At 39.2% G+C, this 14981-nt stretch overlaps 1 protein-coding gene across 1 annotated transcript in view; it reads left to right on the top strand.

Moving 5' to 3' along the window:
- Positions 1–599: 599 nt before the first annotated feature.
- The window catches only part of LOC137384768 (guanine nucleotide-binding protein G(i) subunit alpha-1), a 62361-nt gene continuing 47979 nt past the window's right edge, over positions 600–14981 (top strand). The window contains exon 1 of the mRNA XM_068059203.1: positions 600–1078. Coding sequence (XP_067915304.1) covers positions 961–1078 — 118 coding nt within the window. The 5' untranslated portion in view covers positions 600–960. The remainder of the gene's footprint in view (positions 1079–14981) is intronic.

Below are 14981 nucleotides of genomic sequence, written 5' to 3'. Positions count from 1 at the left end.
GAAAAGGAAAAATGTGTAGGGTTCTGGGGAGAAGGCAGGGGAATGGAACTGAGGGATTGCTCTTTCTGAGAGCCAGTGCAGACACGATGGGCCGAATGGCCTCCTTCTGCGCTGTAACAATTCTGTGATTGGTCTGCTTATTATTATTAGCCACTATTAGCCATGAGGCATTACCTAATATCCTGCAACATTTAACTTGCCAGAACCCTATCACTTGCTTTACTTGGGCTATAGAAAGTACTGCCAAGCAACATGCAGACTGGGCACAATGAAATACACCAAACCCAACTGACTGTTTTTATAGTTTGACTAGTGTGTCACGTTTGTAGCTGAAAATGTTGGTTTGTTTGTAGCGATATATTTCATAAACAGCCAATAGCACAAATTTGAAAGAAGAACAATATCTAGCTTCCTTTAGTGGTTATTCTTGTGAGTGACTTTACCAAGCAGCACAAACTCGAACAGAAGAAGATGGCAAAAAAAGGACATTTAAATCGATCGGAAGTCGGCCTTTGTGGTCGTTGCCATGGGTAACCAGCCGCTTCCGCCGTGGCGACGCAGGCGCAGAGTGCGAAGCTGGCGGAAAAAGCAGACAGACATCCGGGTCTCAGAGATGGCGAGGCACGGGGCGGTTTCCGCGCGTGCGCCAGGAGTTGTCGGCGTTTGGAGCGTCGGTGTGAACGGCAGCGCGTTCCCGCAGAGAAATTAGTAAATAAATAAATATATCAATTAATTCATGAACTAGAGTCGGGGCCATTCAAACCACGGGGAGGAACCGCCGGAGTCGGGTTCCGTCATACCCGGTTGACTTTTCCATTAATTTTACGTGTTGTCTGGTTTCTGGGGAAACGGAAGCTTTTGTGACTCAGTGGCAGGGCGGTGAGAAGAAGCTGCTGCTGCTGCCTCTGCTCAGAGAGAGGAAGCAGAGAGAGAGAGGGGGGAGGAAATACAGCCTGGAGGATGGGTTGCACACTGAGTACCGAGGACAAAGCGGCGGTGGAGAGGTCCAAAATGATCGACAGAAACCTGCGGGAGGACGGGGAAAAAGCGGCGAGAGAAGTCAAACTGCTGCTGTTGGGTGAGTGGATGCATCTCACCGACTGAGGGGTAAAATGGCTCTCACCATCCCTGCTACCCGCAGCGGTCCCTGTGGTGCTCCCCACTGCAACACACAGCTCAGACTTTAATCTAGCAACTTTTTTAGTTTAGTTTTTTTGATGACCAGCAGTTGTATTTATAGCAGAGAAAACATGCAGTATAATGGTGATATTTTCTAAGCGTATTTTAGATCTTGCCATCCAGATTTGTAATTGTCTTTTGTTTACCTCCCCCTATATTCATTCCGAGACAGAATTGCCGTTTTTCCCCAAAGAACGTCAACGCCGTGTAATTTAGCATTTGTCGTAAATGGCAGATGAATCTAGTTGCTGCTTACTTTGCTCCTAGTTACAAAGCCGGTTTGGTTTAAAATGTGCAGTAAACGAAACCGTAGGAGGTGACTGCTTTTTCAGACTGTTCTGGATGCATAATTAGGAAAGTTTTTTTTTAAAACCACTGACCCACTGTGTTATAGCTACAAGTATTTTTATTTTTTATTATTAATACCCTGCTATATCGGTTGCCAAAACTGATATCCCATGCCAATTCAGTTTCTTTAAAACTTTACATTTTGTACACATCTAGGTTAGGATAACATAAGATTTTAAAGCATGGTTTGGACCTTTTAATAGAATACTACATCAAGGAGTTGCAAATCGTGACAGATCATACGTTTTCATTCAAGGGAGCTCCGCGCGCTTCGTGAACGTTAATTCTCTGCTTGATTTTGATTCAGAGCGTTAGTTATGAAATATCTATCAGGACGAATCTTGCTGTAGGTAGTATTCATGTGGCGTTTCTTGGGGTTTCTGAGCCTTATAATATCTTGCTGCAGCTATTAAACATACAGGTTTTGGGTGTGTTCGTTATTTGAACAATCACTTTCCAGGTAACATGTTTTGCAACATGCATGATCAAAATGGTAAAGAATACTTTGTGTTTAAGTTCATTTATTCTAGTCAATACAGACATATATATTTTAAAATTCAACTTAATCACGTGTAATTCATTTCAAGTATATCAGTTTGGCAAAACAATTGAAAGTGTAAATCTATGGAAGTCTAATCATGTTTCCTAATGCCATTGCATTTGTATTTTTAATCTATTATATATTATACAATAATGCCTCTTGAATTTGTGATTTAAATATTACTGTCTGAGGGTTCTAAGATTTGCTTTTAATACATACTGCATTTATTATACTGGTGAAAGTCATGACAAAATGGGGAGGGGCGATTCAAACAAGGCTTTTTTTAGTGCAAGCTATTGAAACATGCCCAATGTGTTTATCATAGTTAAAAGTCAGCTTTCTAAATGGAATTTTTTCTTCGGAATGTAAGGCAATTGGTACACTCTGGCACTGAAAATGTAATTTTGTACATTACGAACCTTGAGATAAAAGTTAGTAATTTGAGCCTAATGAGGTAGTTTTGAGATATATATGTGTATATGTATTTTAATTCACTTCTTTAATGAGAAAGCGTATCTTGGAAAAGTTTAAACTGGTTTGTTGCCATTTAGTTGTAACAGGCAATTGTGATTGCAGCTGATAATTGGATTAGCTAATGTAATGGCATTAGACTAGAACAGTGTTATCCAATATATTAACTACATGCATCTAATTGGATTTCTGATAAGCAAATAATAACTGACAAATAAACACCATTGGGCATGTGATCTCAATGCTGATTCCCACCGCATATGCATGTGTACTTGAACCTTTTTCTGCATTGGTTGGGAAAACAAATAGGGTGTGCAAATCAATTTTTGTTGAGTGTTTAATTCCTTCTCATTCATTACCTAATATATTTGTACCAATAGGGTTTAATGCACAAAAAGTTGTGTGTTTATGTGAACTCCAAATTCATACCTCAAATATTCCCACCAGCGTTTTATCCTGTTTAAAATACTCTTGAAAAACAATCTAAATGTAGAAGGATGTGAAATTTATAATAGTACTGCTGGCTGCTTTTCACAGTTTAAATGGACACAGGATGAACATTTTGCATTACTAATATAACATCTTGCTGATTGTTTTGTGGCATATTACCCACAGTTCAGAGGTGATACGATCTATTCCCAGATTTATGCAGATGTTCTGAAATAATTCTGAGAGGTGAGGAGAAGTAGTTTAGGGGATGACTCTTTTACACTTAGCGCCCTGTAGTGGGCAAGAGCTCAGTGTCAGCTTGATGGTTCTTACAATATCACAAGGATAAAGAACTTGATGGCATGGGGATTGTGGGTGCAAACTAAAATCTCATCATTTTTTTTGCGCTCAGACCAGTGCGTTATGTTGGGCCATATGGCCTAAAATAGTCAGCTTTTAAAACCCTATTTTAAAATGTGAGGCATATCTGTATTCTACTGGACAATATTTCAGTTAATGGAGTTGCTGTAGCAGGCCTTGGCTGAGTTTACCTTTTTACAGAGTAAATATGTTTGTCACTACTGTACTACTTGTTTAACTGAATTATATAGCATTATAACTGAATTTAACTGTATATGGTAACATATAGAAACATGTTTTTTTTACCCCATTGATGTTTGAAATCCCGCTGGGTAACTGGAATGCTAATTTGATGGTTTAAAAAAAAAATTGACTTGTGACAAAATGAAATTACAACAGTAAGTGCCATGTTAAAGATACTTGATCTTTGTTATCTAATATCCATAGCCAAAAATAAAGTTGTAGACTAAGTTAATTAGGATATAGAATAATAGAATCTTTCCACACAGGAGGCCATTTGACCCATTGTGCCTGTGCCAGAGTTTTGAAAGAGATATCCAATTAGTCCCACTCTGTTCTTTAGCTAGTATTTCCTTTTCAAGTATGTGTCCAATTCACTTTTGAAAGTTACTCTTGAATCTACTTCCACCACCCTTTCAGGCAGTACATTCCAGACAATCATAACTTGTGTTAAAAATAAAATAATTCTCCTTATTTGGTTCTTTTGTAAATCATCTTAAAGCTGTGTCTTCCGGTTGCCAACCCATCCATCCCTGTGTAGAAACTCTATCAAAACTTTTCATAATTTTGAATCCTTCCATTCAATCTCCCCTTAGCCTTCTCTGCCTCTTCACATAGAAATACAGGGAAGAGGGACTTCAGCTATGTTTCTGATATCATTACTGCAACTACTGCACTTATACTGTAGGTACAGCACATGCATGCCTTTACACCAGTAAACATGGGTAGCCCTGAATCTACTACATCACTCGCACTGTGTTCTAATTGGGAAAAACAGAATTTTGCATCAGTTTGCTTTAGACATGTAGTCTCATTGACCAGTTATATTTTAATGTAAGTAATGAGCTACTTTTTAAAGCTTTAGTCTTAAATCTCTTGCCTGCTGAGGGGACTATATATAAATTTTATTGCTGACCAAGAAATGTGATTATGCAAGAAATAGCTGTTTAGAAAATTTCTGCATGAGTTTTCTGGAATTACAGCATTTATTTGTTTAAAATTGAATGGTTACTGAGCTACAGCAGTCAATTCAAAATGTTGATATAAATGCTGATTGTTGCTTACATGTCAGGTGTTTGAAGTGCTGTTGTATTGCTGTACATTTTGCCAAGTATATCAACTGTTTTTAATTGGCATAGTGCCCAGAAAGATTATTGTATCGATGCTTCTGTTTTCATCCATCGCTTGAAGGCCAGTGGTCATGGAATTTTGTAACTTCAGTTCCACGTCAAGAATAAGAATTGGAAAGAGCAGAGCAGTCTCTGATATAAAAGTGTTTGTGATGAAAACTATGGTTTGGTAAAACTTAAGAATGGTGTGGTTTACTGGGTCTTATAATGCCGTTGCTCTTGTTTGTATTGGAAGGGTGCAAATTTTCTTAATTACTTTGGAGAAAAAATAAAATGCAATGTTCCCAGTCCAACAGAAAAGATGGACCGGTCTTTTGCAGTGAATTTATTTAAAGAAATCAGTGACCACATAGTGCCACAATATCACTAACATGCCATGAATGTCTGTAATGCTAATGTCATGGAATCCCTTTTAACCCAGAAGCCATAACCTCAAGAGCAGAAGCTGAAAATGCTGAAATACCTGGCAGGCCAGACAGCATCTGTGGCACAAACTGAGAGTGTGGACTCTTTGTCAAAACTGTTTTCTAATGAAGGATCCGTACGTGAAAGATTCTATTCTGTTGAGAGAATAGAAGAACTATCTGACCTGCTGAATAGTTGCAATATTTTCTGTTTGCTTCAGATTTCCAGTGCCGATAATTCTTTGCTTTTTGGCATATTTCAACACTGCTCACTAGTGAAGGTAACAATTGTCGAGGTTAATTTCCAGTTGTTCTCAAGCAAGGAATTGGTGCTAAAGTAGATCAGTTGCTTTTTTTTTCATCTTTAGTGTCCTGGAATACTGCTGTTCTATAATTAAAATCCCTTCTCTTAGGCAGTCCCTCAGGATCGAGGATGACTTGCTTCTACTCCAGTTCAGTGGTTTCTGAAATGGCTGATAAATCCAATGTGTGATCTGCAGGCTCTGCCACATAAGGTGCAGATAGTGCTTGAAGGGTCAGGTAAATGAGTAGTTTGGAGGTTTGTGCACTCCCTCCGATGCCTTGATTTCACCTCTACATGTTCCCAGCGAAGTCCCTTGAGGTGTATGATGCCTTCTCAAATGAGCTTTCTCCAACTAGGACAGTCACGAGCCAGGGACTCCTGTGAGTCATTGGGGGCATTTGATCTCTTCAGGGATGCTTTGAGAATAAGTCTAAAGCGTTTCCGCTGTCCTCCTGGGAGTCTCCTGCCATGACCAAGTTCTGAGTAGAACAGCTGCTTCAGGAGTCTAGTGTCAAGCATGCAGGCGAAATGTCCCGCCCAGTGTAGCTGGTTTTGGGTGATTAGCGCCCTGATGCTGAGCAGGTTGGCTAAGAAGACGCTGCTGTTGGACCACCTTTCTTACCACCAGATTTGGAGGATCTTAGAGGCATCTCTGGTGGTACTCCAGTGTTTTGAGGTTCCTGGTGTAGGTTATCCAAGCTTCCGAAGCATATCAGAGTATAATTAAAGTAAATTAACCACGGACCTGATATAATGGTGTATACAGGGTCACTTTCATATTGTAAATACATTTTATAGTTTTGCACATCTGAAAATGGATTAAGTGGAACGAGCCGTCGCAACAGTATGTGTCAGACTATTCTGCTGGGCTGTTGAGTATCACTGTGCCTCTATAAAACTGAGTACTTGGGCTGACTTCTTCAATTTTTCTTTAAATACTTGTTTAGGTATAATGTGACTATGCATATGCAAGTACAGTAAGCAAAATCTTTCCATTGCTGGGCATCTGATTTTTGTTTTCTGGGGTCACTTGGGAAAATTTGGAATTCTGCTGGTATCTACTGGCTGTCTTCGAGTAGAGACTTGGAGTAAATTTATGTTCTTATACCCGCTTATTGAACATGGAAGTAGAACAGTTTTTTGATCCCATATGTTGGTCAAAGATGCAATGCAGTCAATTAACAAATAGAAACTTAATTTAGGCAGTTGTACTTGTGTTCTCGTATTATGTTGTGTATGACAATTATTTTAAACAGAAGGGATTGACAATTGACGTTATTTAAAAAGGTGGATAAGTAGGTGCGTTGTGCAATGAAATATAGTGGTTGCAAAATGTTTGCTTTACAGTTAAGAGATTTAAGTGGTAACAATGCTCAAGATGTCTATGAAGAAACAGGTCACTGGGTAGATATGTTTGCTCATTAAATTCAGGCTAATTAAAGTGCTTTTAAAAATTAGCTTGAACTAAAATAGGACTTTGTGGAATTCTATAAATAGCTGTTCACACAAAACCAAATCCATTAGAATCCGGTTCAAAACACATTCATTCCATAGGTCAGTGCCTAGAACTCATTTCTGGATTCAAACATAAATGAGATTCACTGTACTTCAGAATTTGCACCTGTGTTCTATATCTTGATAACTAGATTTTTTTTGAGAGAGAAAAATGATTTTTCTTGTTTTGTGTTCTTGGCTGTCTTACTGACATGGGAGCATAAGAATTAGGAGCAGGACGTCGCTATTAAGTTCAAAGATTTCTGTAAATTGCAAGATATATTGAGCTCGTGAAGAATTACTGCAGCCTAAAATAGTCATGGCTAAGATACTGTTTGAATGGATGCCAGACTGAAATCCCAGCTTCCACTGAACTAACAGATCAAGGGGGGGGGGGGGAAGTTGTTGGGATGCTACAATTGGTCTTGGCACCCCTGAGCCAGGGAGGGGAAAATGAGTCACAACCTTTGCTTCTGGTGCTGGAAAATGTCTTTTCTTGTTGGGTGAGGAAAGGAATGGCCTTGGCTACAATGGTGACATGGTGATACAGCATGCTCATTTGTCTAGGATTGCACTGAAGAATAACCATCTGGTTTAAGAAAGAGCTTGCATTCATGTAATGCCTTTATCAACCTCCTGACATCCCAATTGCTTTATAGACTATGAAATACTTCTGAAGTTTAGTCACTGTTGTAATGTACGAAATGTGGCAGCCAAGTCGCGCACAACAAGGCCCCACAAACTGCAATGAGATAAATGACTAGGTCATGTGTTTTAGTGACATTGATATTGGTCACACCACCAGGAAGGGCCCCTCTCTTTGAAATAATGCATTGGGATCCTTATTGTCCAGCTGCGGGGGCAGGCGGAGCCTCTGTTTAACGTTTCCGCTGAAAGACGGCACCTCTGACAGTGCAGTTCTCCATCAGTACTGCTCTGGAGTCTCGGTGGGTACCAGAGTGCAACAGATGTCCATAAATCTGTACCCACGCAAAAGTCTGTTTTCAGAAGAGGGAAAGAAATGGATTTGGGGAGGGGAAATGGCCAAGAATATCCTTTTGTTGGAGAGATGCTGGCACGAGATTTCCTCTAACAGTTGGCAACAAAATACGTTTTGCTTTATCAAGTCATTGGCATGTTCCAAAGTGCTTTCTGCAAATTACTTCTGAACTGCGCCACTGTTAGGCAAACCGAGCAGCCAATTTGCAGTCAACCAAGTCCTGCAAATAGAAAATAAAATGACCAGTTACTCTGTTTTAGTTGGGTGAGGGAAGAATATTGAGTAGGTAGATCGCATCCCCAATCTTGCACTCCTTCAGTACTGCACTCAAGTGTCAATCTAGCTTTTGAGCTCAAATTTGTGATGAAACTTGAACCCACAAGCTTCTGACTTAACCAAGAAGGCTACCAACTTTTCACCCACTAATTTAAATCTTCTGGTATAAAATATCTTAATCATTGAGCATGATTGTAGGCTTTGACCATACAATACCCTTGTTAGAGGCTCACCTAATTTTGCAACAAACTGCATTACTTAGTTGTAAAGTTATATCGATAAATATTAGGCCTGTGTGTCAGCTCTGAAATTGTCGTCAAAATTTGAACCAGCTTGTAGTTTTTGACTTTGTTAAATTACTCAGGTGAAGGAATTATATTTTATGGGTGAATTTACACACCAGCTTTAATGTTACAATGAAGTGTTTTCAATTTTACTGATGCTAAATTTGAGGATTGTAAAAAGAGAAATAAATGACTCTTGATCATACTTGGAGCTAGAAAATGAAAAACCTGAACTACGGATCCCTGTGTGTGTTCGGGTTCCAAAAATCCTGCCGCCTTGTTGGTGACTTTGCAGCATAACAATATCTGAATGCTGGTTTGGAAAAAGGGAAACTGTTGGGAAGAGTGAGTGCAAATCACCTTTTGAAACTCAGCAAACTTGAGTGAATTGCCATGTTCACTATGCAATGTAAATGCACCCAGTGGTATTTTTCATAAAATGACCAATATCTCTGCTTTTTTGTTGGCTCTGCAAAAGAACTAAATATTCAGCTCTAAAATAAAAGCAAAATACTGCAGATGCTGGAAATCTGAAATAAAAACAAATGCTGGAAATACTCAGGTCTGGCAGCATCTGTGGAGAGAGGGAAGCAGAGTTAACGTTTCAGGTCAGCGGCCCTTCAGACTTCTGAAGTTCTGAAGAAGGGTCGCTGACCTGAAACATTAACGCAGCTTCTCTCTCTCCACAGATGCTGCCAGACCTGCTGAGTATTTCCAGCATTTCTTGTTTTTATTTCAAATATTCAGCTCTGTTCCCCTGCCCTTTCCAAATGCCCTTTTTAATTTTCTTCAAATATTTGTCCATTTGCCTTTTCAAATCTATTATCAATTCTGCTTTCACCACACTTTATAATGGACATTTTACATTTTCAGTTTTCTGTTTACCTTATTCCTGTCCCTCAATATTTTGCACACCTGTGCAAAAGATGCCCCCATCTTAACCTTCTGTTAAAATGAAAAGACATTCAGTTTATTTATGACTAGAGTCTCTCATTACTGATATCATCTCTTTTGTACCCGCTCTATGGCCTTAGTAAGGTGCTCAAAATTGAATGCACTATTCTGCCTACAGCCTAACGAATGGTTTGTATAGATTTAGCATTACCTTTTCCTATTGTACTCTGTATGTTTTATTAATAAAACCTGGGATTTTGTGTGGATTTATTTCCAGCTTTATCAATTTGTCTTTCTATTTCTAAGATTCCTGTATGTGAACCCCCTAGGTTTTGCTGTTCCCTTTTAACATTTTTCCATTTGATGTATATAGCTCTTTATTCATCCTCCAAAAATACACTAGCCATCATTTCTCCAAATGAAATTTCATTTTACATTCATCTATAACCTCTCTTCCTGAAGTCATTTAAATTCCTCTTCACTATTGATCACTGTTAACCATACTCCCTATTTTTGTGTTGTGTGCAGACTTTAATATTGTACCCCCTACAACCAAGTTGTAATCATTAATGTACATTAAGAGCAGTGAGCCTGGAGGACATCATAGTATACATCCTTCCATTCCAAAAAATCTTAATGATTGCTTTCTGTTCTTTGAAATGGCCCAACAAGCCACTCAGTTGTAGGTGGCTAACCACCATCTGCTCATGGCAATTAGGGATGGGCAATAAATGCTGGCCTTGCCCAGGAGATTCTCATTCAGTCAGATATCCCAATTAGTAAAGTGCATCCTCAGCAGTACCATCAAATATAACACACTGTATGCAGTCCAAGAATCCAATGAGGTAGAAAGCATTTAATCACCTCCATATATTTCATAAATAGCTTTCCCCATTTTCCTCTTAATTTCTATGCTCAAATACATTTAATAATTGTCGAAGATTTCAGGTGCAACAGTGTAACTTCAAAATAACCAGTATAGTAATCATTTCATTTCAAATCTGCAGTACTGCTCACCAATTTACTCGCGACTATAATCCTAGACGAGCTTAGAACAGGGAAATAAGGCAAGCCTTTGACTGAAGGTGAAAGGAGGATTATTCGGCAATACTGAAAGGTTAACCTATCCAAACTATTTACCATTGTTTCAAATTAAATTTTGCTGTTTCCCACTATTTTATCAGATGGTGCTCCCTGGTTAACATTTTTCTTGGATATTTTTCTGTTCTCAAGGCGGTCTTCCATAGTAGGGTATTGTCCTGTAGGCATTAGGAGCCCTCCAGCTAACTTTTCTTCTAGGCTTTGTCTGTAGAAGGGCACAAAGCCTTTGATATGTTTATTTACTACTAGGGTCATTAGATAGAGACAGAGATAAGAGACTTTGGATGATTTTGCTGTTCCTTATTCCCAATACACGGAGGCTAATTGTAGTATCCCCACCATTGCCTTGATTAAGATCAGCTAATTTTGCACACAATAATCAGGCTAAGATTTTCTGGCCTGCATGTATTTACCTACTGAAACATCAGAAAGCCAGTATTGCTTCTATTGTGCTGCAGGAACAGGGATTCAATTACAATTTGAGACATCCACAAACTTGAGGTTTATAATAAGAGGCCTATCCTTTTACCTCTGGTTTGAATTGGATACAATGTTTCATCGATTTGAATAGTCTAACTTAAAATTAGTTTGGGCTACCTTTATCTAGTTGGCATAAATACGGCACAGAATGTTCCTTGGCCTGGCAATCTGAGTCTCAGAAGCCGTAAGAATGACTAGAATAGAAAGAAAGTCAATTCAGTACGCTGGTTAGTGCTGCTTTAGATTCTGGGATTAAGGCACATTGAAGCAAAATAGGAGGTGCTTCTCTTATCTCGCGGTTATATAGTGCCTTTAATGTAGCAAAACATCCGAAGGTGCAATCCCAGGAGCATTATCAAACAAAATTTAACATCAAGTCACATAAGGGGACATTTGGGAACATGACCAAAAACTTAGTCAAAGAGCTAGATTTTAAGAGCATCTTAAAGAAGGGGGATAAAAACTTTACAGCTAACTTGCTCCGCACTGGACTCGAGTACTTGTTACAGGCAAATGGTACCTGCATTTCCTTTGCTTGCATTGATTTAACAAAAAAATGCTGTGAAAAAAATTGAATGATAAAATAGGCATTTGATGAGGTGCTACTAGAAAGCTTATTAATAAAATGAAGGCAAATAAGGGGACTGTGGGAACATGGAAGTAAGTTGGTTAAAGAACAGAAAGCTGTGGTTAATAGGCATGATTTAGACTGGAAGGATGTAAACTGGTGTCCTCCACTCTCACTGCTCTTGATGTACATAAATGATCAGGATTTGGTTATAGCCGGTACAAGACAGATGAAGTGATCTTCAACACTCATAATTGAGAGTCAACCACATTGCTGTGAGTCCGGAGTCACATATAGACAAGACTGGGTAAGGATGGCAGATTTCCTCTCCTGAAGGACATTAGTGAACCGAATGGGTTTTTACAACAATCCAGTAGGTTCAGGATCATTATTAATGAGCCTAGCATTTTATTCTAGGTTTATGAATGAATGAATTGAATTTAAATTGCCCCCGCTGCCGTGGTCAGATTTGGGACCCTGGTCTCTGGAGTGCTTGGCCGGGCCTCTGGATTGCTAGTCCAGTAACATTACTACTATGCTACCATACCCCATTTTAATTAAGTAAAGTTAAATGCTGCATGTCGTACTGGAGTGTGGGGAGACAGGAATAGAGTAGTACTCCTACTCCCACAATTTAATAAGCGCTGTCATTGCTGTATCACTACAGGGTTTCACATATTTTGGGGTGTTAAATTGCTTGATTAATACTTCCACTATTACTTCTGATTTTTATTAAAGTAAACTAAATTAGGTATTCTCTTAATGTGAATACTAGCTTACAGATTGTCAGGAACCTAAATTTGATTGCAAACGGTTAAATGTAAAGGCAGTTGACTCCCCTATTATATCAATTTTGTATCCCCCCAACCTATTTTATTTGCTTTCCTACTACAGTACTGCATCGTAGATGATATAGCTGAGAAAATTCAGCCCGTGCATATTTTAGCCTTGAAGGGTGTCTGAGAAGTGACCTTTATAGAGGTAGATGGAGGGGTAAATAGTATGGGAAAGATATATCTGAAAAATTACTTCAATTGAAGATACAAGAGTGGAATAAGGGTCTGTTAAGTAATAAGCCACCAACTTTGTCAAAACTTTTGTATATAAGTTTTATGAGAAGAGTTAATATATTTGTTCCTTTGTTTCAAGAAGAGCCAATAGGACTTCTGCAGTTGTGATGCAGGGTAGTGACAAGCAAAGCTCATGGTTGAGTCTTGTGATAACATAAACTTATCAGTCTGTTCAACCATAATCCAGTTATAGAAGGTGAGGTAAGCCTGATCACAATAGAAACACTGTATATGGTCCATCAGAAAACCATATCAACAAACTGAATAAGATTAGTTGGTCAATATCTTTGGAGAACAGGCAACCATCACTAACACAGCTGAGGTGTCCTCAATTGTAAATATGACACATGTAACTTGCATTGGAATAGGTATTACAGCTTTATGAAGAATTTATAACACATACTCTAAGTAGTGTGGACTTTGGGCTAATAAAGTTGGAGATCCCTGCCTAAACTGGAGCAGCTCATATTAATAAAAAAGGCACATTAGTGTCAAGTAAGTTCTTCACACAGTGTGACCCAATGCATGGAATAGATTCCCAGATAGAGTAGCAGAGTGAAACATCACTTAAGAACCAGCTGAATCCTTCACTGGTGGGATATCATCATTTTAGATGGTTGAATTCCAGTGAGCTGAATGGCATTCTTCATTTGTAACTACTTTGTCAAAATATTTGTTTTTGCTCAAGCATTAGTGTCATTTTGAAGTAAATTTTTTGTCATAAAGTAGGCAGTACCCTCTTTAAGCAAAGCACAACCACTTGCAAATAAATATGTTTGAATTTCTTTTGTATGCTGTTGGTTCTTGTTAGTGGTCTTCTATCACTAGATGCCGTAATGTGTTCTGAAATGCATAAAAATTAGCTAACCAGTTGATACGACTCAATCTTCACTTACCAAGCAAAGCTTCATGATACTGTGTGCATAACACAAATGTATAAAGGTACTCTTAAATAAAGGTGTTTACCTAACTTGCTGGAGATTTTTGATGAGGTCACACAAGGTTGATCAGGGTAATGCTGTTGAGCTGTACATGGACTTCCAAAAAGCATTTGATAAAGTACTGCACAACAGACCTGTGAGCAAAGTTTAAAGCTCATGGATTAAAAGGGACAGTAGCAACATGGATACAAAATTAGCTGAGTGGCAAATTGATGTTTTTCAGAGTGGAGGAGGGTTTGTAGTGGAGTTCCCCAAGGGTTGGTGTTCGGACCCTTGCTGTTCCTGATTAAAAAGTAATGACCTAGATCTTGGTGTACAGAGCGCAATTTCAAAATTTGTGAATGATACGAAACTTGGAAACATTGTTAACTATGAGGAGGATCGTGTGGAACAAGGTTGTCCAATCTGTTGGGGTGGGGGGGGCCACATTACAATTTCTGTCTTACATAGGGGGCCGGTGAAAGAATTTTGGAAAAATAAAGGCATTTAAAAATTTATCATGCTATTACTCAAAGCAACAAGAAATGTGCATTTTTGTGAAGAGCTTTAAATGAGATTAATTTATTGACTTCCTTTCTCAATGCTGTTGGACACTGATTTAGTGAGATATCTCACACTTGTTTGCTTGCATAAGTAGTCAGTGTTTGCCCGCACACATGCTGTAGCAATGTGGAGTATTCCGGTTAGATGTCTGAGTCAGTGATCTTGAATGCTCTTTCTTTCCCCTCCCCTGTGTTGCTTTTCCCCTCCTCGTTCTCTTGCGCTCTCGCTCTCTTTCCCTCCCCCCCATCCCCCCCCCCCCCACCCCCCCCTGCCCTCTGACAGTCGCAGCGAGTGGGTGCGCCCAGCGCAAACACTTTCTGGTTGGTCATTTTATTTTCGAAAACATCACGCTGTCAGTTTCACAAGTGACAAGTGCTGGGTGTGGGAACAGTGGTTTCCCAACATCGGACAGATGCGGGATTTTCTAGTGGGTTCTGGCTTTTTTTTTAAATCACAGATCTGTCCGACGTTGGGAAACAGCTGTTCCCGCTTCCAGCATTTGTCAGCTGTGAAACTGACAGCAATGTTTTAAATAGCTGGTCTTAAAGAATATGATTGAAAATTTCTCATCTCTGAAATACATCTGCGGGCTGGATGGAAACCTGGCCTGCGGGCTGTATGTTGGACAACCCTGCTGTAGAACTTCAAAAGGGCATCGACAGGTTGGTGGAATGGGCGGGCAAGTGATGTATGAAATCCAATGCAGAGAAGTGTAAAATGATGCATTTTGGTAGGAAAAACTGCAGAGAGACAATCTAAGGGGTGCAGGAGCAGAGGGCCCTCGGTGTATATGTGCATAAATCATTAAAGGTAGCAGGACAGGTTGAGAGAGCAGTTAATAGAACATACAGCATCCTCGGCTTCATTAATAGGGGCATAGTGTACAAAACTATAATTTTCCAAAACTTTGTGGAAGGCAAAATT

This window comes from Heterodontus francisci, chromosome 27 (genome assembly GCF_036365525.1).
Source record: "Heterodontus francisci isolate sHetFra1 chromosome 27, sHetFra1.hap1, whole genome shotgun sequence".
In the NCBI taxonomy this organism is placed as follows: Eukaryota; Metazoa; Chordata; class Chondrichthyes; order Heterodontiformes; family Heterodontidae; genus Heterodontus; species Heterodontus francisci.
The sequence above is the reverse complement of the archived record's forward strand: the minus strand, read 5'-3'. Positions and strand labels throughout refer to the sequence as shown.